Below are 23,599 nucleotides of genomic sequence, written 5' to 3' on the forward strand. Positions count from 1 at the left end.
CAGAACAACGTGTGCTTTTTTGCCTGTGCATGCTACAATTTGAAGACCAGCAAGGGTGGTGTTTGTATGAATATCCTAAGTTTTGTATACAATACACTCAGAGATATGGAGGCTCAGTTAGAAATCATTGCACCTTTATTTAAACCACCTGCTAATTATAAATGAATGAGATATGTTTGACAACCAACCTTTATTTAAACTGATTTAGGAGAGAAACACACATATTAAACCTATTCTGCTGTATAAAATAAAGCTTCTTTGATCTAATACAAGTGACTGTGCTGTTTGACAAGCAATTCTAGTAAATGATGTATAATGTACAAAAAGATTACAAACAAGGCACGTGTATAGAGAAAAGCGTACATACACACAATCTACCCATGGGAAAGTGCAAGTACAAGCATTAAAACCTGGAATAATAAACTTCATATTAAGTGATGCCTTGCTTTTTTTTCTTATTTTCTGTAACATTTTTCGGGGACAGTAAACTGCAGAAACATTCTCCTGGCTCCACTGCTGTCCTTTTTAAAAACAGATACTTTTAAGATGTTTGGTCCCTTAGAAAGGTCTGTAGAAAAACAGGTATTGTAAATAAATGACCACTTTATTCCATTGTATAATCGGGCAATAACAAAAGCAAGCAGAATTCGGCCAATAGAAAATATATATAGGTTTGAACTGTGCAGAAAACAAACTCTTTAAAGGCATAGTTCACCTTTACCAAAACACTGTCTATGCACATAAGTGGCGGTGTCTTTAGATGAAAAACTGCGTAGCTTTGTTCAAAGTTGAAAAATGCCCTTGCTATAGATGTAGGCCGTTTATGTACCTCATGAAGCCTGACTGCAAAAATGACCAGAGATTACATAACCTTATCCTGCTTTGTTGCCAGGACTTCACTAAAACTCACAGCCATTACTGTTCACAGCCATTACTGTTCACCTCTATTATCACAGGAGTGAGCTCTTAAATGCTGAGCTCCGAAATACTGCATCAGGGGAGAGAAAGCACATGTGAGGAGGTTTGAATCAGAGAAACATCTTACTCCTGTGATGGTGGAGGTGAACAATATCAGCTGCGAGTCCCTTTGCATTATTTCATCCTTCCTTGTTGCTAGTACATTGCTATCTCTAGGAGTTTTTTGTTAGATTTCATAAGGTAAATGGCCTACACCTATAGCAATGCATTATTAACCACTTGAAGACAGGAAAGATTTGCCCCCTTAATGACCAGGTTCTATTTCTCTTTCGTCCACCGACAGACGTAGCTGCTGCTTTAAATCATAGACGGATGGGTAATAAGCCCCTTCCACTAGGAGTGACCAGGTAGAGCCAAAGGCTTTGAGGGTGATTACCCCTGGCCTCACCGGTGCATCTTCATTTTTAGTGGGGGGGTCACCTATGCAAGTCTCCTCAGGTGCTATCCCGGGTAGTGGACGGTGGGGGTGCTCTTTACATTCTTACTGTGCAATCCCGTTTGGCCATATGTCCAACATGGATTTCCCAAGTTTGTCTGCGACCCCAGATGTATCGTTGGGGCCTGCTTCTAATGCTCATGATGTGACTTTATTGTCTGTGATGCAAGAAATGTCCAGAAAAATGGCCAAAGTTATTGCGGCAGCATTTACTAAGAAACGCCCTCAGCCCTCGCCTGTCACATCTCAGATTCTGAGGCCGATATGGTCACCGGCAAAGCAGACCCCCTTTTGGAGGATGTGTCCCCGCATTCAGACTTTTCTGACACGGAAGAGGATGTTTCCACACCCGCCTTGGCACAGGAAATGCTCTGGTAGATCCTTTGATATCCTCAGTGAGGGACACCCTAAAAATCATAATCGCAAGGAGCATTGGTGTCCTTTGGATCCCTCAGGGCAAAGAAATTGGCCAAGGTTTTCGCTTGTCCCGAAGTTTTGTCCTCCTTAGTGGAGGAACAATGGCGGCGACCTAATCGCACGCTTGCAATTCCCGTACCCGTTTGAGGAAGAGATCTTACGCAAACGGACGGTTGCCCCTTGGTTGGACACCCAGATATGTGGTATTCACAAGGCCACGGTTTTACCGGTGTCAGAATCTTCATCTCTCCCGTATCCGGTTGACAGGCATATTGAGGTCTTATCCCGACACCTGTATACGGTAGTGGGATCTATTCTCAGGCCTGCCCTGACTACCATTCTAGTCTCTCAGACTATGTTTGAATGGGTAAAGGCTTAGAGAAGCACTGACAGTAACCGTGTTACCATCATCTGCCCTGGAACTCGCTGAACAATTATCGCAGACTCTGCAATTTGTATGCGATGCTAACCTGGATGTTCTTCTGCTCACGGCCAGATCGTCAGTGGTAAGTGTGCTCATCAGACGTGCGATCTGGCTAAAGTCCTGGTCGGCCGACCAGGCTTCTAAGAAGCTTTTGGCAGATCTTCCCTTTCAGGGTGATCGCCTTTTTGGTTCCTCCTTGAATGACTTGATCAAGACGGTCACTGGAGGGAAGGAGCACACTCCTTCCTTACTCAACTAAGGGCAAGTCTACCTCACGTAAGCGAGGTCCTTCCTTTACAGCCCAGAGCTTCCTTTTCGCGCAACCGTGTCGCAGAAAACCAAACACACTTCGGGTGGAAACGGATCCGGGAAACGGTGGGCTGGTAAGCCGAAATCCTCTGCCCCCAGCACCTCCAAGCAGACCCCTTCTGCCTGAAGGGGCCGCCCCACCCACTTCAGGGGTGGGGGGACGTCTCTATTTCTTCCCGGATCCTGTTGCCCGACAGGTGGGTCCACGAGGTAATTCAGTCTGGGTACAAGATAGAGTTTTGTTCCCGTCCGCCAGACAGATTTTTTCCCTCCAATCTTCAGCTGTCCCCAGACCGCCTTGCGTTGCTGCAGGAAGCGATTCGGGATATGCTGTCACAAGGCGTGAATGTACCAGTTCCTCTTCAGGAACGCTTTTGAGGGTTCTATTCGAACCCGTTTACCATTCCACGGAAGGAGGGCAAATTGCGTCCAATCTTGGACCTCAAAACTGTGAACCGCTTTGTGCATGGAGTCCCTGCGGTCGGTGGTGGCGTTCTTGCATCAGGGGGACCTGCTGGCCTCGATCGATAAAGGATGCCTATCTCCATGTCCCTATTTGCCAGGGTCAACAACGATTCCTCTGCTTCGCGGTGGGCAAGGACCATTTTCAATTTGTGGCGTTCCCGTTTGGTCTCGCCTCTGCTCCCAGGGTCTTCCCCAAGGTGTTAGCCCCTATCCTGGCTCTGCAACGACAGAGATGAATAGCAATTCTGTGGTACCTGGACGATCTTCTCCGAGCGGACTCGTCTGACATTGGAATGGGATTTGGAGGTGACCATTCACGCTCTGAAGCAGTTCAGTTGGAATCTCAACCTTTAGAAATCTGCCCTGGTTCCAACAACCAGACTAGAGTATTTAGGGATGATCCTAGATTCAGCTTCGGCAAAGGTATTTCTACCTCCTGTGAAGTTACAGAAGTTAAAGGAAGCGATTCTGTCGCTGCTGGCTTGCGACCTGGTGTATCTCAGGTCATCTATGCAGGTGCTGGTCCTTATAGTGTCCTCCTTCCAGGCCGTACCATATGCTCAGGCCCACACAAGACTTTTGCAACAGGAGATCCTTGTCAAATGGGACAAGGATCCTCTATCCCTGGACAGTCTGATTCGTTTGAGTCGGAGATCCAAGGACTCCTTGAATTGGTGGCTCAGCTCTCGGAATCTTCTCCTTCCAGTATTCTGGACGGTGGTGACGACAGATGCCTGTCGGACCGGTTGGGGGAGGGGGGGGGGGGAGTGCTGGGTACGTACCTGTTACGCTGAGCGCTCCGGGCCCCCTGCTGGCCTCGGAGCGCTCACAGTGTATGCCTCCAGGCAGCACTCCAGCGTCTCGGCGTGTGCGTCCCCGCTCTCTAGGGCGCGCACGCGCCGGGACTCTTAGATTCAAAGGGCCAGTGCACCAGTGATTGGTGCCTGGCCTAAAGTGGTTATTAAGGGTTAAGGTTTGTGAGAGGTAGTGCTGACTTAATTAGGCTTCACCTGTGCACTACCCATAAAGTCCTTCTCCTCCCACAGCTTCCTGCCGGATCTTTGTGCCTTGTGCCTTTGAGAAAGCGTTCCCTGCTGTGTTTGTTTGCTTTGCCTGTTGCCGAACCCGTTGCTACCGACTACTCGCCTTTGAACCTTTGCCGCCTGCCCTGACCTCTGCTACGTCCGACTACGCTCTTGTCTACTCCCTGTGTACCACGCCATATCAGCTGCCAGAGGGGTCGAGTTGTTACTAGGGGACACGACCTGGTAGTTACCGCCGCAGCAAATCCATCCCGCCTTGCGGCGGGCTCTGGTGAAGACCAGTAACTGCTTAGAACCGGTCCTCTAGTACAACCCGTGCCATCGCCTCTCTGGTTCAGAGGATCCACTACCAGTCCTGCCGGTTCGTGACAGTAAGATCCGGCCATGGATCCCGCTGATGTTCCCCTGCCAAGCCTAGCGGACCTCACCACCATTGTGGCCCAGCAAGGTCAAAAGTTGGCCCAGCTGGCCGCTATGTTGCAGCAGCTCCTGCCTTCTCAGCAACAGCCAGCACCTCCGCCTGCAGTTGCCACCGGTTCCAGAATCCGTTTGTCCCTACCAGACAAATATGACGGAGATCCAAAGCAGTGCCGTGGGTTCCTGTCGCAGTGCTCTCTCCACCTCGAGCTACTGTCCGACCAGTTTCCTTCTGAGCGAGCCAAGGTAGCTTTTATTCTCAGTTTACTGTCCGGGAAGGCCCTGGCCTGGGCTACACCACTATGGGACCGCGCAGATCCTGCCACCGCTTCCGTCCAGAGCTTCTGCCTAGAGTTCCGGAATGTTTTTGAGGAGCCTGCCCGGGTTACCTCCGCAGAGACTGCCTTACTAAACTTGACCCAAGGAGATTCTTCCGTGGGTGACTATGCCATTCAGTTCCGCCTCCTGGCCTCTGAGCTGAACTGGAACAATGAAGCCTTTTGCGCCACCTTCAAGAAGGGACTTAACAGCGAGATAAAGGACGTCCTGGCTGCACGTGAGCTTCCTTCCACTCTTAGTGACCTCATCTTGCTGGCCACTAGGATAGACAAGCGTTTCGCCGAAAGACAAGAGGAACTCCTCCTTGAAAAGGAAAAAGCTCGTCCTAGACGCTACCCTCGTCTGGCTCCCGTTTTTCTGCGTCCACCTCAACCCGCTACTGGGCCTCCCGCCATGGAGGCCATGCAGGTGACTCCGCAAGAACGAAGCCGCTGCAGAGACAAGAACCTGTGTCTGTACTGTGCCAGTACCGAGCACTTCCTTAGAGATTGTCCTCTCCGTCCACCGCGTTCGGGAAACACTCGCACCTAGTAAACGTGGAGAGGCGTTGCTAGGTGTGGATTCTTCCTCTCCACGTCTCATCATACCCGTGCAGTTGATCATCTCTTCCAAGTCCTCTTTCTCCGCAACCGCCTTCTTGGATTCCGGTTCAGCTGGCAACTTCATTCACGCCTCCTTGGTTGACAAGTACCGTATTCCAGTAATCCGTCTACCCAAGCCGTTTTTCATCTCTACTGTTAACGGTGAGAGACTCTCTGCCACCGTGCAGTTCCGTACCCAGCCTCTGCAGATGGACATCGGAATATTTCATACCGAGACTTTAGAGTTCTTTGTCCTTCCCTTCTGTTCCTCCGAACTCCTCCTGGGTCTGCCGTGGCTTCAACGTCATAGTCCTGTCCTGAATTGGTCCACCGGTGATATCCTGCGTTGGGGTTCCTCCTGTTCTGACCGCTGTCTCAAGCCTGCTCTGGTCAAACAGGACCCGCAAGTTTCTCCGCCTCCTGGGCTGCCCAAGCCATACCATTCCTTTGCGGATGTCTTTTGCAAGAAACAAGCTGAGGGTCTTCCTCCTCACCGACCCTATGATTGCCCGATCGACCTGATACCCGGTTCTACTCCACCTCGGGGCAGAATTTATCCTCTCTCACCTCCTGAGACTCTTGCCATGTCTGACTATATACGTGAGAACATACAGAGAGGATTCATAAGAAAATCTTCTTCTCCTGCTGGGGCCGGTTTTTTCTTCGTGACAAAAAAAGACGGCTCCCTCCGCCCCTGCATTGACTACAGAGGTCTTAATAAAATTACCATCAAGAACCGTTACCCTCTGCCTTTAATCTCTGAGCTATTTGATCGTCTCCGAGGGGCAAAGATCTTCACTAAATTGGACCTTCGAGGGGCCTATAATCTGATCCGTATCCATGAGGGAGACGAATGGAAGACAGCCTTTAACACAAGGGACGGCCATTTTGAGTATTTGGTGAAGCCCTTCGGCCTCTGCAACGCACCTGCTGTCTTCCAGGAATTTGTCAATGATATTTTCAGGGACTTACTTTACACCTGCGTGGTCGTATACCTGGATGATATCCTCATCTTCTCCTCCAATTTGGACCAACACCGGGTCCATGTGCGACAAGTCCTTACTCGTCTTAGGAGGAATCGCCTGTACGCTAAACTTGAAAAATGTCTTTTTGAACGGACCTCCCTGCCTTTCCTGGGATACATTATCTCAGCCCAAGGACTTCAAATGGACCCAGCCAAGCTCTCTGCGGTTCTGGATTGGCCACGCCCCTCTGGTCTCCGAGCCATACAAAGATTTCTGGGCTTTGCGAACTACTACAGGCAATTCAACCCTCACTATTCCACTCTGGTAGCTCCTATCGTGGCTCTCACAAGAAAAGGAGCTAACCCCAAATCCTGGCCTTCCCAAGCCGAGGAAGCCTTCCAGTCCCAGAAATCCGCCTTTGCCTCTGCACCCGTTCTCTCTAGACCAGATTCCACCAAGCCTTTCTCTCTTGAAGTGGATGCCTCCTCGGTGGGAGCCGGAGCTGTCCTCACCCAGAAGTCCTCCAGGGGCAAGACTTCAACTTGTGGCTTCTTTTCAAAAACATTCTCTCCCGCAGAGAGAAATTACTCCATTGGGGACAGAGAACTGCTGGCTATTAAATTGGCACTGGAGGAATGGAGACATTTACTCGAGGGCGCCACACATCCTGTGGACATCTTCACGGACCACAAGAACCTGGCTTATCTCCAGTCTGCTCAGAGATTAAATCCCCGTCAGGCCCGTTGGTCTCTGTTCTTCGCCCGCTTTAATTTTGAGATCCATTTCCGTCCGGCTTGTAAGAACATTAGGGCAGATGCTCTGTCTCGCTCCTCTGATGTGGTGGGCGACGAGTTAACACCTCAATATATTATCCCTCCAGAACGCCTTATTACAGTCGCTCCCGTGGACCTGCGCCTTCTTCCTCCTGGCAAATCCTACGTACCTCCACGTCAGCGGTTGTGAATTCTCAAGTGGGGCAACGCCTCCCATTTTGCTGGTCATCCAGGGGTGCTAAAATCTCTCCAACTAATCTCCCAAAGGTACTGGTGGCCTTCTTTGGAGAAAGATGTCTCGGACTTCGTCCAGGCCTGTATGATTTGCGCCTCGCCAGAAACCAACGGGTCTCCTCTTGCCTTTACCTGTTCCTGAAGTTCCCTGGTCTCACATCGCTATGGACTTTATTACAGATCTTCCCTCCTCCCATGGCAAGTCCGTCATTTGGGTCGTGGTGGATCGCTTTTCCAAGATGGCTCACTGTGTACCCCTGCCCGGTCTACCCTCTGCACCCATGTTGGCCAAACAATTTTTCCAACACATCTTCCGTCTCCATGGCCTTCCCAAACATATTGTCTCGGATCGTGGGGTACAATTCGTCTCCAAATTCTGGAGGGCTCTATGTGCTCAGCTCGGGATCAAATTGGACTTCTCTTCTTCGTACCATCCTCAGTCTAACGGCCAAGTAGAACGGGTGAACCAAATTTTGGGGGACTATCTGCGTCACTTTGTGTCCTCACGCCATGACGACTGGGCTGATCTACTTCCCTGGGCGGAGTTCTCCTACAACTACAAACAATCCTCTGCTTCTAACAAGTCTCCTTTCTTTGTAGTTTTTGGCCGTCATCCTCTTCCACCTCTGCCACAGTCTCCCACTCCTTCTTCTGTACCTGCCGTTGACTGTCTTGTACAGGACTTTTCCTCCATCTGGCGAGAAACTCACGCTGCTCTCCTCAAGGCTTCCGCCCGTATGAAGGTTCAAGCTGACAAGAGACGCAGATCTCCTCCGGAATTTGGCCCGGGTGACCAGGTGTGGCTCTCCTCTAGGTACATCCGATTTATGGTCCCAAGTTACAAGTTGGGCCCTCGTTTCTTGGGACCCTATAAAATCAAGAGTCGTATCAATCAAGTTTCTTATCAGCTCCATCTTCCTCCCTCCCTCCGAATCCATAACTCCTTCCAGGTCTCCCTTCTTAAACCTGCTGTCTTTAACCGTTTTTCTCCCAAGCTAGTTTCTCCCACCCCTGTCGCCGGTACCTCCGATATATTCTCTGTCAAGGAGATCTTGGCGACCAAGATCTCCCGGGGGAAAAGATTTTTTTTGGTCGACTGGGAGGACTGCGGTCCTGAGGAGAGGTCATGGGAGCCGGAGGAGAACATCCTGGACCGCAGTCTCATCCTCAAGTTCCTCGGTACCAAAAGGAGAGGGAGACCAAAGGGGGGGGGGGGTACTGTTACGCTGAGCGCTCCGGGCCCCCTGCTGGCCTCGGAAGTACTCACAGCGTATGCCTCCAGGCAGCACTCCAGCGTCTCGGCGTGTGCGTCCCCGCTCTCTAGGGCGCGCACGCGCCGGGACTCTTAGATTCAAAGGGCCAGTGCACCAGTGATTGGTGCCTGGCCTAAAGTGGTTATTAAGGGTTAAGGTTTGTGAGAGGTAGTGCTGACTTATAATTAGGCTTCACCTGTGCACTACCCATAAATTCCTTCTCCTCCCACAGCTTCCTGCCGGATCTTTGTGCCTTGTGCCTTTGAGAAAGCGTTCCCTGCTGTGTTTGTTTGCTTTGCCTGTTGCCGAACCCGTTGCTACCGACTACTCGCCTTTGAACCTTTGCCGCCTGCCCTGACCTCTGCTACGTCCGACTACGCTCTTGCCTACTCCCTGTGTACCACACCATATCAGCTGCCAGAGGGGTCGAGTTGTTACTAGGGGACACGACCTGGTAGTTACCGCCGCAGCAAATCCATCCCGCCTTGCGGCGGGCTCTGGTGAAGACCAGTAACTGCTTAGAACCGGTCCTCTAGTACAACCCGTGCCATCGCCTCTCTGGTCCAGAGGATCCACTATCAGTCCTGCCGGTTCGTGACAGTACCCTGAATGTAATGAGTAATGAAGTTGAGCCTGTACCAATCTCAAGGGGTGTTCTGTCGGAGTCCAGTCCGACAATGTCACGGCCATGGCATATGTCAATCAAGGGGGCACCAGAAGTGCCCTGGCGGCTCTGGAGGTAGCAGAGATCCTGCGCTGGGCAGAGAACAATGTCCCAGCCCTATCCGCCGTGTACATTCCCGGCGTAGACAATTGGCAGGCGGACTACCTGAGTAGTCAAACCCTGGATCAGGGAGAGTGATTCCCTGCATCCACAAGTGTTCCACCAGCTGTGTCTCCGGTGGGGGACCCTGGATGTGGACCTGTTCGCCTCCAGACCTGCTACACAGAGTCGAGTTGGAGGGGATTCCGGTAATTCTGGTGGCTCTAGATTGGCCCCCGGAGATCCTGGTACGCCGATGTGATTCGGCTGAAGGTCACAGGTCCGTGGACACTTCCTCTAGGAGAAGATCTTCTATCTCAGGGTCCAATCTTCCATCCTGCTTTACAGTCACTGGCTTTAACGGCTTGGCTGTTGAAAGCAAGGTGTTAAAGGACAGGGGTCTTACTCAAGGCTAGGAAGTCCACTTCTCAGAAGATTTATCATTGTACGTGGAAAGAATACATTGCTTGGTGCGAATCGCTGAAGCTGCATCCTAGATCCTCTGCTATCAGCGGGATCCTGACCTTTCAACAGAAAAGGGTTGACCAACGTTTGGCATTGGGCACTCTTAAATGTCAGATCTGGGCCTTGGCTTTGTACTTCCAACGCCCTTTGGCTACGCACACTTTGATTCGTACGTTTCTTCAGGGGGTTCGCCATTTGGCTCCCCCCCAGGAAGTCTCGGTTACCTCCTTGGGACCTTAATTTGGTTCTATCGGTTGTTCAGAAATCTCCTTTCGAGAACATAAGACACATTTCCTTGCTCGCCTTGTCGCAGAAAGTTGCCCGGATAAGGTAGTGTTACGGCCTAATCCGTAGTTTCTTCCTAAGGTGGTTTCAGACTTCCATCTTAACGAAGACATAGTGCTTCCGTCATTCTGTCCAAAACCTTCACATCCTAAGGAAACTGCCTTGCATTGCTTGGATGCGGTTTGGGCGATACGTGTGTATCTGGTGACTACTGAGTCCTTTCATAAGTTGGACTCTCTGTTTGTGAACACGGATGGACCCCATAAGGGTCAGGCTGCGTCTGCGGCGACCATCTTTTGATGGATCAGACAGACGGTGGTGAAGGTGTATTCTCTTAAGGGCAAGGTTCCTCCTTTCCCTGTCAGGGCTTACTCAACGCGGGCGTTGAGTGCCTCTTGGGCTTTCCGCCATCAGGCGTCAGTGATGCAAGTTTTTAAGGCGGCCACTTGGTCGTCTGTACATACGTTCACCAAGTTTTACAGAGTGGATGTGTTAGCATCCTCGGATGCGTCCTTTGGCCGCAAGGTTTTGCAGGCCGCCATTTAAGGAGCAGTCTACTTTTCCTTCTCCTTTATGGTTTTGCTACAATTGAGCCCCAGCTGTTGCTTGTTGGGCTCCATGTTATAAAGTTGGCTATGTTAGCCGTGGGAATTGCAGTTTAAGTTTGTCCTTTCCCCACCCCTCAGTGGTTACTGCTTTTGGACGTCCCATCCGTCTAGGATTTAAAGCAGCAGCTACGTCCGTCGGTGGACGAAAGAGAAAATGGGATTTTTTTCTTACCGTAAAATCCACAGACGGACGTAGCTTCCAACCCTCTTTACTCTGAAGAGGTGGGTTTTGGTTATTATTCACTGCATGCAACTAAACTGAAGATGCAACCGTAAGACCAGGGGTAATAACCCAGGGACCCCACTCCCCTGGGCGTGTCAAAGTCTTTGGCTCTACCTGGTCACTCCTAGTGGGAGGGGCTTATTATCCATCCGTCTATGATTTAAAGCAGCAGCTATGTCCATCGGTGGACTCAGAGAAATGGATTTTAAGATAAGTAAAAAATCCCATTTTTTGCAATTCGGCACTGCGTTACTTTAATGGACAATTGCACAGTCGTGCAATGCTGTACCCAAATAAAATTGACATCCTTTTTTTCCCACAAATAGAGCTTTCTTTTGGTGGTATTTGATTACAAAAAAAAAAAAGCGACAATTTTGAAAAAAAAAATATTTTTCACATTCTTCTATACGACTCAAAAAAAATTTAAAAATCGACCGTATTTATCGGCGTATAACACGCACCTCAAATTTAGGAGGTAAATTTTAGGAAAAAAACTTAAATTTGAAATAAACAGCATTGAACTCAGAACTTTTTTTTTTTTCTTTAATCAAATGCAGTCTTATCTGTGCCCGTGAATGCAGCCTCATCAGCGCAGTGTTCATCAATGCAGCATCGCCAGCGCAGTGTCCCCCAGTGCAGTCTCGCCAGCGCAGTGTTCCCCAGTGCAGCCTCGCCAGCGCATTGTCCCCCAGTGCAGCCTCGCCAGCGCAGTGTCCCCCAGTGCAGCCTCGCCAGCGCAGTGTCCCCCAGTGCAGCCTCGCCAGCGCAGTGTCCCCTAGTGCAACCTCGCCAGCGCAGTGTCCCCCCAGTGCAGCCTCCCCAGCGCAGTGTCCGCCAGTGCAGCCTCCCCAGCGCAGTGTCCCCCCAGCCTCCCCAGCGCAGTGTCCCCCCAGTGCAGCCTCGCCAGCGCAGTGTCCATCAATGCAGGGCAAAGTAACAGCAGCCTTGCCAGCGCCATTGCAGAGAGCGGTGACATACCGGTATTTTAAAAAGGGCGCGCTGAGAGGCAGAGGGGGGCGGGCCGGACCAAGAAGAAGCAAAGACGAGCGGCCGCTGTCATCAGTAGTCCCGGCGCCTGTGATAAGACGTCACACGTCCCGGCATTGGATCACTGTGCTGTCTATCATAGGAGGCGGGACTTCCTATGACAGCAACCGCTCTTCCGTGCTTCTACTCGGCCCGGCCCACCCCCCTCCTCTGCCTCTCAGCGCTGCCTGGACTGTTTTTTTTTTTATAGATCGTTGTATAACACGCACTGATGTTTTGCCTCCCATTTTTAGGAGGAAAAAGTGTGTGTTATACGCCGATAAATACAGTAATTTTTTTTTAACATTTTAGGCCAATTTGTTTTCTGCTACATATTTTTGGTAAAAGAAAATCGCAATGAGCGTATTTCGATTGGATTGCGCAAAATTTATCGCGTCTACTAACTACTGTCATTTTTATAGTTTTTTTTTAACTAGTAATGGCGATCTGCAATTGTTTGCGGGACTGCGATATTGCGGAGGACAGAACGGACCCCTAACTGACATTTTTGGGGCTACCAGTGACATTACTACAGTAATCAGTGCTAAAAATATGCACTGTTACTGTAATAATGACACTGGCAGGGAAGGGGTTAACCTTGTGGGTGATCAAGGGGTTAAATGTGAGCCTAGGGGAGTGATTCTAACTGTGTGTGGGGGGGGGGGGGGGGGCGTGGCTTCTGAAATGACCATAGAGACATGTGATCCTATATAGAAGAAGGATCACATGGGCTCTATGACCATTCCTGGGAGAAGAACGGTCGGCTGTGATTACAACAGCCGACCGTCCTTCTCTCTCAGCGGGGAGCAAAAACGCATCGGCTTCCCCGCTGATTATTGGGGACGGGAGCGTGCCGGCGCGCACTCGCTCGCCCCCTAGCTTCCCCCAGGCGACCGATGTACCCATACGTGGTTTTGCCTGTAGGAGCCACTCTGCCATCGTTTATATATAGTAAGCGGTCGGCAAGTGGTTAAGTGTTGGACAAAATTGCACAGTTTGTTATGACCTACGGACGGTCCTTATCTGAATAGACAGTTTTTTTGGTAAAAGATGAACTACACCTTTAACGGTCATAAAATACCTTCACAACGTCCAGGGATGTTGCATCTCTTGGGTAAGGTTTTCCACGACGATTTAGACATTCTATTACAAGTTCTGCAGCATCATCTAAACTAAAAAAAAAACAAAAAAAAAAAACACCCATAAGCCATAAAACAACAATATTTTCATATTTCACTTATGCTTACGTTTTTTTTTTTTTTTTTGCACGATAGTCTCGTATCAAAAATAAAAGAGGTTACTAAACCTAAGAAAATTCTCATACGACAGAATAAAAATTCAGAATTGATGTAATGTATTTTATTGTATTTTCGAATGACAACTGTACTGATTAAACAAAAATTATATGATCTGGTATAGTAAATTTTCATGTTTGTTCCATTGGATAAATTTGCATAAATTGTCGTGATCGGCTCTCGAAAGCTATGTACTAAAAGATCAGATAATCGCATGATCGCAGAATTTTTCATATCATCTGATCGTGTGTATGGGATATCAGGCTTTCCAGAAAGCTTCAAACATTGAGTACATTTCATTAGTTGTGTTCAGTAAGTAATGTGCTTTAATTTCCGGGGTACACAAAGACCTATTTACAACAGCTTTATAAAAGTAGGCCCTACAAGAAACTAACATTTTGCATGCTCTCCTTGGAGGATTTCTAATCGACTGCCAGACCTTTCCTCCAAGGCATTGAGCACACAGGCCACAGCTAAATGGCAGCACCCAGGGACCCATGAGGGATCCCTAGGTCTTAGAAAATGGGACAGGCAGAAAGGGAGGCCCCTGTCAGGAGCCCCCACCAGGTACAGCACCCCCCACAGCCAATCACTTGGGGAACACACGCCCCACCCCCGCCTGCCAGCACAGCTACCTGCCCCTACCCAAGGCGGTGGACCAGGCCACCCCACAGCCCCAGTGAAAAAGGGGGTGATATGGCCCACAGGGACCACCAGACCAATGAGGGGGTGCCCAACAGGAAGGAGAGGAACCCAGGGTCTGACTGTCCCATGGAGGAGCCCACGTCCACCCCAAAACCCTCCAAGGGGAGAGTTTCTTCACCATACCAGGAACCAGGTGGGCATCGCTCCAGACAGAACCTCCTCTCCATCAAAATGGGGGGGCATTCGGCCAGGAGGAATGTTGTGACTCAGCCTGAGCCCTGGTCATATGCGACCTCGCGAGGCGTTTAACTCAGGGCAGCCCCCGTCCAGTGAGGCTATGTCGCGGTCAACCTAGAGAGGAGCTGAGGTCTGCACACACTCTCTGGCCAGACTGGGATGACCACTGGATCTAGGTTATCCAGCCCGTCGCCCAGTCCGGCAATTGACTGTAGATCTCAGAGGAAAACAAAATGGAGAAAAAAATCTATCAGAAAAAATTGCCAGGACCAAAGATCCCAGCAAGGAACTAGGTCCTTACTCCCGACTAAGCAGAAAAAAACTGAGTACCTATAGCAGAGAGAGGGAATTTACCCCCTGTGACTGCCCAAAGGCATAGCCAGACTTTTTTTCTGCCTAGTGTCCAACTCTTGTAGGGGGCAGTATAACCCAAAGGTTATATACACACACATACATACAGTTAGGTCCATATATATTTGGACACAGACACAACTTTTCTTTTTTTCATTCAGGTATTTACCAAAACATATTCAAGCTATAGTTATATAATGGATATGGGCTGAAAGTGCACACTCAGGTTTAATTTGAGGGTATGTACATTCAAATCGGAGGAAGGGTTTAGGAATTACAGCTCTTAAGAATAGCCATCTCCCTTTTTCAAGGGACCAAAAGTAATTGGACAATTGAATCAAAAGCAGTTTCATGGCCAGGTGTGGGCTACTCCATTATTTCTTTATTAATTAAGCAGGCAAAGGGTTTGGAGTTGATTCCAAGAGTGGTATTTGCATTTGGAATCTATTGCTGTGACCCTACATCGTGCGTTCAAAGGAGCTGTCCATGAAAGTGAAACAGGCCATTGTAAGGCTTCAAAAGTGAAACAAATCTATCAGAGAGATAGCAGCAACATTAGGAGTGGCCAAATCAACAGTTTGGTACATTCTGAGGAAAGAAGAAAGCAATGGTGAGCTCAGCAACATAAAAAGGCCTGGTCATCCACAGAAGACAACAGTGGTAGATGATCGCAGGATCCTCTCTATAGTAAAGAAAAACCTACTTACAGCATCCAGACAAGTAAAGGACACTTTCCAGGAAGTGGGCATATCATTGTCAAAGTCTACAATCAAGAGAAGACTTCAGGAGAGCAAATACAGAGGGTTCAGCACAAGGTGCAAACCATTCATAAGCCTGAAGAATAGAAAAGCCAGGCTAGACTTTACCATAAAAAAACATCTAAAAAGCCAGATCAGTTCTGGAAAAATAGAATTTTTGTAAGAACTTACCGTAAAATTATTTTCTCTGAGTCCTCTGACAGTCGCCGCCCACTCATACATTCTGCACGTCTGGGTATTGGCCTTCTCCACAGGAGTAAGCTAGGCAGATGATTTTGCTCCTGGAGCGTCTGAACCGTGATCGCCAGATCGCGCAACAGAGTGGCACTGGAGCTCGACCTTAATAGGAGATCGTCCAGGTAACCGAGGATGGCAATCCCCTGTACCCGTAACAAGGCTATAACAGGAGCCAACACTTTGGTAAAAACCCTTGGAGCCGAAGCGAGGCCGAAAGGCAACGCCATGAACTGATAGTGTTCCTCCGCTATTGCGAATTCGAGGTACCTCTGATGACCCTCGTAAATAGGGATGTGTAGATACGCATCCTTGAGGTCGATGGAAGCCAGGAAATCCCCTGGATTCAGGGATGCCACCACCGACCGGAGGGACTCCATTCGGAACTTCTGAACCCGCACAAAGCGGTTTAGAAACTTTAAGTCCAGAATCGGACGCACCTTGCCCTCCTTTCTGGGCACTGTGAACAGATTAGAGTAAAAACCCTGAAACCTGTCCCGCTGTGGAACCGGGACAACCACCCCTTGAGCGAGGAGATCCTGAACCGCCCGATGGAGGTCTCGGAAACGATTGGGTGTTAAATGAAGATTTGAGTGAAAGAATCTTTCTGCGGGGCGGGATCAAAAACTCGATCTTGTACCCTGAACGAATGAGTTCTTGAACCCACCTGTCCTGAATCTTGGACAGCCAAGGCTCGGGAAAACAACGCAGACGTCCCCCCCACCCCTGAAACGGTTGAGGGTGCCCCTTGAGGACGAGGCGGACTGAGCCGCTGTGCCAGTGTGGGCGGCTTTTGACTTGCCCGCCCATGGCTTCTTCTGGCCACTAGGGGCCTTGAAGGACTTACCTTTGTCTTGTGCCTTGAAGGTACGAAAGGACCCCTGGTTAGGTTTAAAGGAGGGACCCCGCTTGCCGCGGAATGATTTTCCCCTGGGCACCTGGGGCAACAGACTGCTCTTGCCCCCAGTGATCCCTTTGACTAGTTCATCCAGAGAGTCCCCAAAAAGACGACTCCCAGCATAAGGGATGTCAGACACTTTCTTCTTGGAAGACTGGTCGGCCGACCAGCTCTTTAACCAAACGATGCGACGAATCGCAACTGCGACTGCTGAAAGTCAAGCGACTAAAGGGGCCTCATCTAAGGCCGCGTCACACAGGTATAAAACAGCCTGGCCCATTTGATCCACCATCTCCAGAGCAGCAGGAGAGGCGGAGTCAGCAATTAGAGTGCGCTTAAGATCCTTAGCCCACTCCACAACAGCCTGAGAGACAATTACCGAAGCGAACGAGGGTTTCAGCAAGGAACCCGCTACCAGATAGATGTGGCGGGAAAGTGTTTCCACCCGCCGGGTCTTTAAACACCGGAGAATCCTCCACGGGCATTAAAGTGGCCTTATTTAACCTGGACACAGTGTGGTCCACCTTAGGAGCCGCAGTCCAGCGAGAATTCACTGGATCCACAAAGGGATAATGGTACTGAAATCTCTTTGGCACCTCAAAATTATGTTTTATATGGCGCCATTGATCATTCACGGTTTCGTGAAACTCCTCGGGACAAGGAAAAACCTGGCCTGATTTTTGGGCTTTGCGGGTCCCAAAGGAAGACCGCTTACCCGATAGGTGGGGCTCATCATCCAAATTTAAAGTGTCTTTCACAGAGCTAATAAGCACGGACAGATCAGCGCGGTCCCGTGCTGATCCTGAGGAGGAATCCTCCTCCAACACATCCGACTGAGAGGACTGAGACCACTCCGGCTGTCAGTGGAAACCAAATCTGGCTCTGAATCAGAAGACTGAGAGGGCATAGGCCTTTTCTTAGAAGCCCGGTCAGACAACAACAAATCCACTTTTGACGCTAAAGTCGAAAGTGCAGCAGTAAGTGAGACTATAGCAGAGGATTCAGGAGTACCTGAACCCTCCACCAGATCTGGGGGGAATTTTCTATCCTGGAACTCCATAATAGCAATCTCAATTGAAAAGACACTGGCCCTTTAAATCGGCGATTCCCGCGGTCCCCACCGCAAATGCAGAGCAAGTCCTGTGCTACAGGAAACTACAGAAAATGAATGCTAGCAGGAATGCAGGCCAGGAAATACAGTAAAAGCCCCCCACAGTGTGCTATACTTGCCCCACACTGCTGAACGATCTGAAGAGAAGAAAGAGGAAATGACCTTACGCCCCTAGAGGCAGAAACAGCCATGAGCCACAAAAAAATGGTTGCCAATACAAGTCTATGGGAAAAGCTCTGGGAAAATGGCCACTGTCCACAAGAGGACAAGTTGCCCACACTAAAGATGGTGCCCGATCGGCGCCAAAAGCATAGTAGAAAATGGTTGCTGCCCTCACTATGAGGCCAAACAGCCTGCTCACACCTAAAATGGTGGCCACGCAGTTTTGCGCCAAAAGCGGCCCCCACACACCATGTACAGTTCCCCAAATAGATGCCCAAGCACCCCAGGGACATAGGAGACACCCACAACCCCCCATACAGTGGTGGAACCGCCGCAGCGCCCCCGCAGGGACCAGAAAGGGATACACAGGGACCGCACCTACAGACATGAGGGGGACATCACAGAACCAACACCGAACTGCCATCCCCATAAAACAGAGGGCCCACATACACACCCCGACAGGCATGGTCAGAGACAGAGGGGTATCATGGTACTCACCGGTCCAGCGAAAACGTGGGCACCGCTCTGTGACAGGAAGCCTCCCACCCTGAGTGGAGGTGCCGTCAGCCGAAGGGGACGCTAGCAACACGCGGGCGTACCGCAGTTGAGACATCCCTGGGAAGATGGCAACTTCGCAGGCTCGACCCTGAGGACAGGGACATAGTCGTTTGCGAGCCCTGGGCATACCAATAACCTGCTAACGCTCAATGGCAGGCTGGGATTCCGTAAGGCTCTAGAATAAGCAGTGCGATTCCCAGCTCCGCAAACGCTGTAGTCTTCTGAAGTCCGACTAACTAAGCGCAGGAACAAATAAAAAGCTATCTTTTAAAAGAAAAAATACTTTTCTAGAGAGAAAACATAAAAAGAAGAAAAAAGCTGAGACCGCAGCCCCAGCCAGGGAAAAGCCAGCCTACTCCTAAGCTAGGCAGCAGCAAACTGAATTGGGAATGAGGCTAGCTGGGGGTATTGACCAGAAGGACAGCCCCCTGTAGGTGTGTCTATACAAAGTTTTTGTCAATATTCTAACAAAATTTTCTGCCTAGCTTACTCCTGTGGAGAAGGCCAATACGCAGACGTGCAGATTGTACGGATGAAACTAAGAATAATCTGTACCAGAATGACGGGAAGAAAAAAGTGTGGAGAAGGCTTGGAACAGCTCATGATCCAAAGCACACACGGTCATCTGTAAAACATGGTGGAGGCACTGTGAAGGCATGGGCATGCATGGTTTCCAGTAGCACTGGGTCATTGGTGTTTATTGATGATGTGCCAGAAGACAGAAGCAGCCGAATGAATTCTGTATTGTTTAGAGCTATATTGTCAGCCCAGATTCAGCAAAGTTGATTGGACGGCGCTTCACAGTACAGATGAATAATGACCCAAAACACACTGCAAAAGCAACCCAGGAGCATTTGAAGGAAAAGAAGTGGAATAATCTGCAATGGCTGAGTAAATCACCTCATCTCAACCCAATTGGGCATGCATTTCACTTGCTGAAGGCATAACTGAAGGCAGAAAGACCCACAAACAAAGAACAACCGAAGGAAGCTGCAGTTAGAGCCTGGAAAAGCATCAGAAAAGAGGAAAACCAGTCTTTGATAATGTCCATGGGTTCCAGACTTCAGGCAGTCATTGCCAGTAAGGGATTCTCAACAAAATATTTAAAAATTAACATTTAATTTTTTTATAATTATATTCATTTATCCAATTACATTTGAGCCCCTGAAAATGGGGGTACTGTGTATAAAAATGGTTGCAGTTCCTAAAATTTGTACTTGATATTTATGTTCAACCCCTTGAATTAAAGCGGACAGTCTGCACTTCAAACTAACTTGGATTGTTTAATTTTAATTTTATTCTGGTAGCATACAGAGCCAAAAGTATTAAAATGATGCTCGTGTCCAAATAAATATGGATCAAACTGTATGTGTGTGTATATATATATATATATATATATATATATATAAAGCTAAATGACTACAAACAAAAAACATTATGGTTCCCAATATTGAAAAACAAAACACTTTTTGGGGACAATACTATAGGGAAAATTCCCCTGGCGTTATCATGAGAGGCTCATAAAGCTTTCGGTAGAGGGGAATTCATTGTGCTCGAGATCAAAAAATAAAGGAAACAGACAGCTAAAATACAGTCTCTAACGTAACAATAGATATGCAGAGCTTTGAAGACCTAGTGGCTAAACAAGATGGTCTGAAAACCTTACTGGAACAGGCCATAAAATGATCAGGAGGAAATAAACATTGATTAAGCTGTGGAGAGAAGTTTGCGCCCTGATTGGTTTTCACTGATGTATTTTAAAAAATTCCAGGGACAATTAATACCCTACTTTGGGCTTTACATACAATATATTACCAAAAATGTTGGGACGTCGGCCTTTACACACACATGAACTTTAATGACATCCCAATCTTAGTCCCAAGGCTTCAATATTGAGTTGGCGCACCCTTTGCAGCTATAACAGCTTCAGCTCTTCTGGGAAGGCTGTCCACAAGGTTTAGGAGTGTGCCTATGGAAATGTTTGACCATTCTTTCAGAAGCGCAACAAAAACCCACACACTGTGGTAAATATATAGTGAACCTATGCGCTCAGGGGTATGAAGTAAATAAATATAAAAGTAAGAGTAAAGTAAAGAAAAATGCTACTACTTGTAAAAAAGAGAATAGAATATGAAATTTCATAAAACTGTTACAATACAGAACATATTACAAAACTTCAGTAGCGTAAAACTACAAGGATAACATAAAATCCCAGTGCACCTCTATAGAGATGCATGCAAGTAATAATTCATGCAAACAAACCACAGCTCATCTGCTAATGGCTTAAAAATCCATCAATAAAAGTTCATAGAAGTCCAAAAACTGTCCGATTAAGAGGTACTCGTCTCTTTATAGGATCACCAACAAACTCCGCCACCACCGTGTCAGAAATATATCGGGCAAAAAGGGGACTCACCAGATATAGTTGCCTATCCACATGCATGGATAAGGCAAATAGGCATGTGGTTAGACCAAAAACTCCTCTCAAAACACCAGCTATTCCTTTGATCCAATAACTCTTCATGCGCTCACATGTAGGTGCAAAAAACAGAAGCCTCCACTAGTGTGATAACATTTTTAAATCAGGTTTATTGAATAAAAAGTAACATACATTGCACTCACTTTTGGACAAAAGTACAGATCGCATCAAAATGTCACAATCCAAGAGATGTGGCTGCCATTGATCCTCCTACCAGCTCCACGCTGGTAAAAAGCAATTGTTGGAGACACTCACAGCTCTCTGGTAACTAGGAAGTGGACGCCGTATGGTCTCGCCCCGACAGATTTCATCATATCCGACTTTGTCATTGGGGGTGTGACCACAGTCAGATATATAGTAACACCCACCCTATGCAAACGAACATAGGCGGGACTTTGCCGCTCATCATACAGACTCACACCAGCCGCAGCATCACGGAGCCAGTGTAGACAAGGACAAATTAGCCCACAGTCCCATAAATTAGCCGGTGCAACATATATGGCACATAATAAACATGCGCATCACAGCACCAATAAAATTAGGATCGTGGGGCAGAAATCCATCCGCATCAAGGACTCCATGGTGCTGCAGTAATTGAAAAAGATTTCGGACCACCTATACGGTTTAATAGCAGCAATCCATAACTTATATATATGCGATATACTTCTAAACATATAATAAGAAATTAATGCACATCACATCACATGCACATATCATAAACCAATATCATAAACCTATAAATACAAGATTTTTCAATGGTTTAATAAAATGGGATGAAATGAAATAAAATAGAATAAACTATTATATTGGCAGACAGAATCCAGATAAGAGAACAAGCACCATTATCAGTGCGGACACAGTGGCCCACCATCAAGTCAACCCTCTGGTGAGTCCCCATTTTGCCCGATATATTTAAGCAAGGTGACGGCGGAGTGTGTTGGTGAGCCTATAAAGACACGACAGGGATGTTGGACGAGAAGTACTGGCTCGCAGTCTCCGCTCTAATTCATCCCAAATGTGTTCTATCGGGCTGAGGTCAGGACTCTGTGCAGGCCAGTCAAGTCCTCCATCTCAAACTCGCTCATTCATGTCTTTATGGATCTTGTTTGTGCACTGGTGCGCAGTCATGTTGGAAAAGGAAGGGGCCAGCCCCAAACTTTTCCAACAAAGTGGGAGCATGAAATTGTCCAAAATGTCTTGGTATGCTGACGCCTTAACCTTCTTAGGGGTATTCCCGAGCGTGGCTCGGGGTTAAATTTCAGAGCCAAAAGCGGTAACCCGAGCCACACTCGGGGTACCGCCAGAAGCATCGCTGGATCCTGTAAAAGACGTTCCTTACCTTGTCACTGGGATCCAGCGATGTGTCTCGGCGGTGTCTCGCGGCGGATCTTCCTCCCGATGCTCTCCGTGCCCCAGCTTCCGTCTCCTGCGATGTGACGTTCGCAGGGGGGTGGAACCGGCGGCAAATTCAAATGTAAAAACACACCAAACACACTGATACCGTTGAAAAAAAAAAAAAAAAATCACATTAGTTTGCCCCCCAGTGCCCTTTCCTGAAGTTTTACTGTACTTTTTATGCAAAAATATATATATATATATATATATATATATATATATATATATATATATATATATATACACATACACATACATACATATATATATATATACGTAATTCTTGTGAATGAGCAGCCCAAACCAACTGTGTACATTATATATATATGTATACATAATATATGTATACATACATATATATATAATATATATAATAAATGTATACAGTTGGTTTGGGCTGCTCATTCACAAGAATTACATGCAAAATAATGGTACCACTTTCAGCACCTAAAATCCAAAAGAATCATACCGCCAGGGAGCTTAAGAGTTCCCTTCACTGGAACTAAGGAGTCAAGCCCAACCCCTGAAAACCAACCCCACACCATAATCCCCCCTCCACCAAAGGATTTGGAGCAGTGCACAAAACAAGGTCCCTAAAGACATGGATGAGCAGGTTTGGGGTGGAGGAACATGACTGGCCTGTACAGAGTCCTGACCTCAACCTGATAAAATCCCTTTGGAATGAATGAGCACAGACTGCGAGCCAGACCTTCTCGTCCAACATCAGTGCCTGGCCTCACAAGTGCGCTTCTGAAAGAATCGTCAAACATTCCATAGACACACTCCTAAACCTTGTGGACAGCCTTCCCAGAAGAGCTGAAGCTGTTATAGCTGCAAAGGATGGCCTAACTCAATATTGAACCCTACAGACTAAAATGCCATTAGAGTTCATGTGCGTGTAAAGGCAGGCGTCCCAATACTTTTGGTAATATAGTGCATAGGTCCTGCTCTCAGCGGTCCAGTCCCTGCTAGCAGGGTCAGCAATGGGCGAATAGCCCTCTCACTAGTTCCTGGGATGCTGCAGTGACCTCTTGCTGTATAGGGGTTTCTGTCTCTCCCTGAAAGCCTCTGATGATCAGCGGTGGGAAGCAAAAGGTGAGTGGACGATCCAGTCTCCTTGTGGCAGCGGTTCTGGTACTGTGATGTGGGCAGTGCGGCCCTGCCCCCATGTGTCCTCACTCCCAGTCTCAGGCTCTGGTCTGCGCTGTAGGGTCTCCTGCTGCCAGGGGAATATCCAGACAGAGGTGTTTTCTTACTCCCTCTGTGCCAAGAGGAAGAACTTTCCTAGCCAGTTTAAAAACACACTGCCTATTGGGATCTGTGGTGCAAAGAGTCTTATTATATAGTTGCCATCTCAAACTAAACTTCCTAGGATTATCAGCTATCTGTATAAAAGTCTATGGATTTGCTTGGCTTTAGCTCTTCCCCTTGCTAGCTGCAGAAGAATGATGCAGCATAATATCATTGACTCA

General features: G+C 48.2%; 1 protein-coding gene across 1 annotated transcript in view; it reads right to left on the reverse strand.

The window, feature by feature from the left end:
• Positions 1-205: 205 nt before the first annotated feature.
• Positions 206-23,599, reverse strand: part of KNTC1 (kinetochore associated 1) — a 792,142-nt gene continuing 768,748 nt past the window's right edge. The window contains exons 63-64 of the mRNA XM_082256649.1: positions 13,086-13,176; positions 206-568 (exon numbers count right to left, since the gene is read on the reverse strand). Coding sequence (XP_082112775.1) covers positions 542-568; positions 13,086-13,176 — 118 coding nt within the window. The 3' untranslated portion in view covers positions 206-541. The remainder of the gene's footprint in view (positions 569-13,085; positions 13,177-23,599) is intronic.

The sequence above is a fragment of the Pelophylax lessonae genome (assembly GCF_965119305.1).
Source record: "Pelophylax lessonae genome assembly, chromosome: 1".
In the NCBI taxonomy this organism is placed as follows: domain Eukaryota; kingdom Metazoa; phylum Chordata; class Amphibia; order Anura; family Ranidae; genus Pelophylax; species Pelophylax lessonae.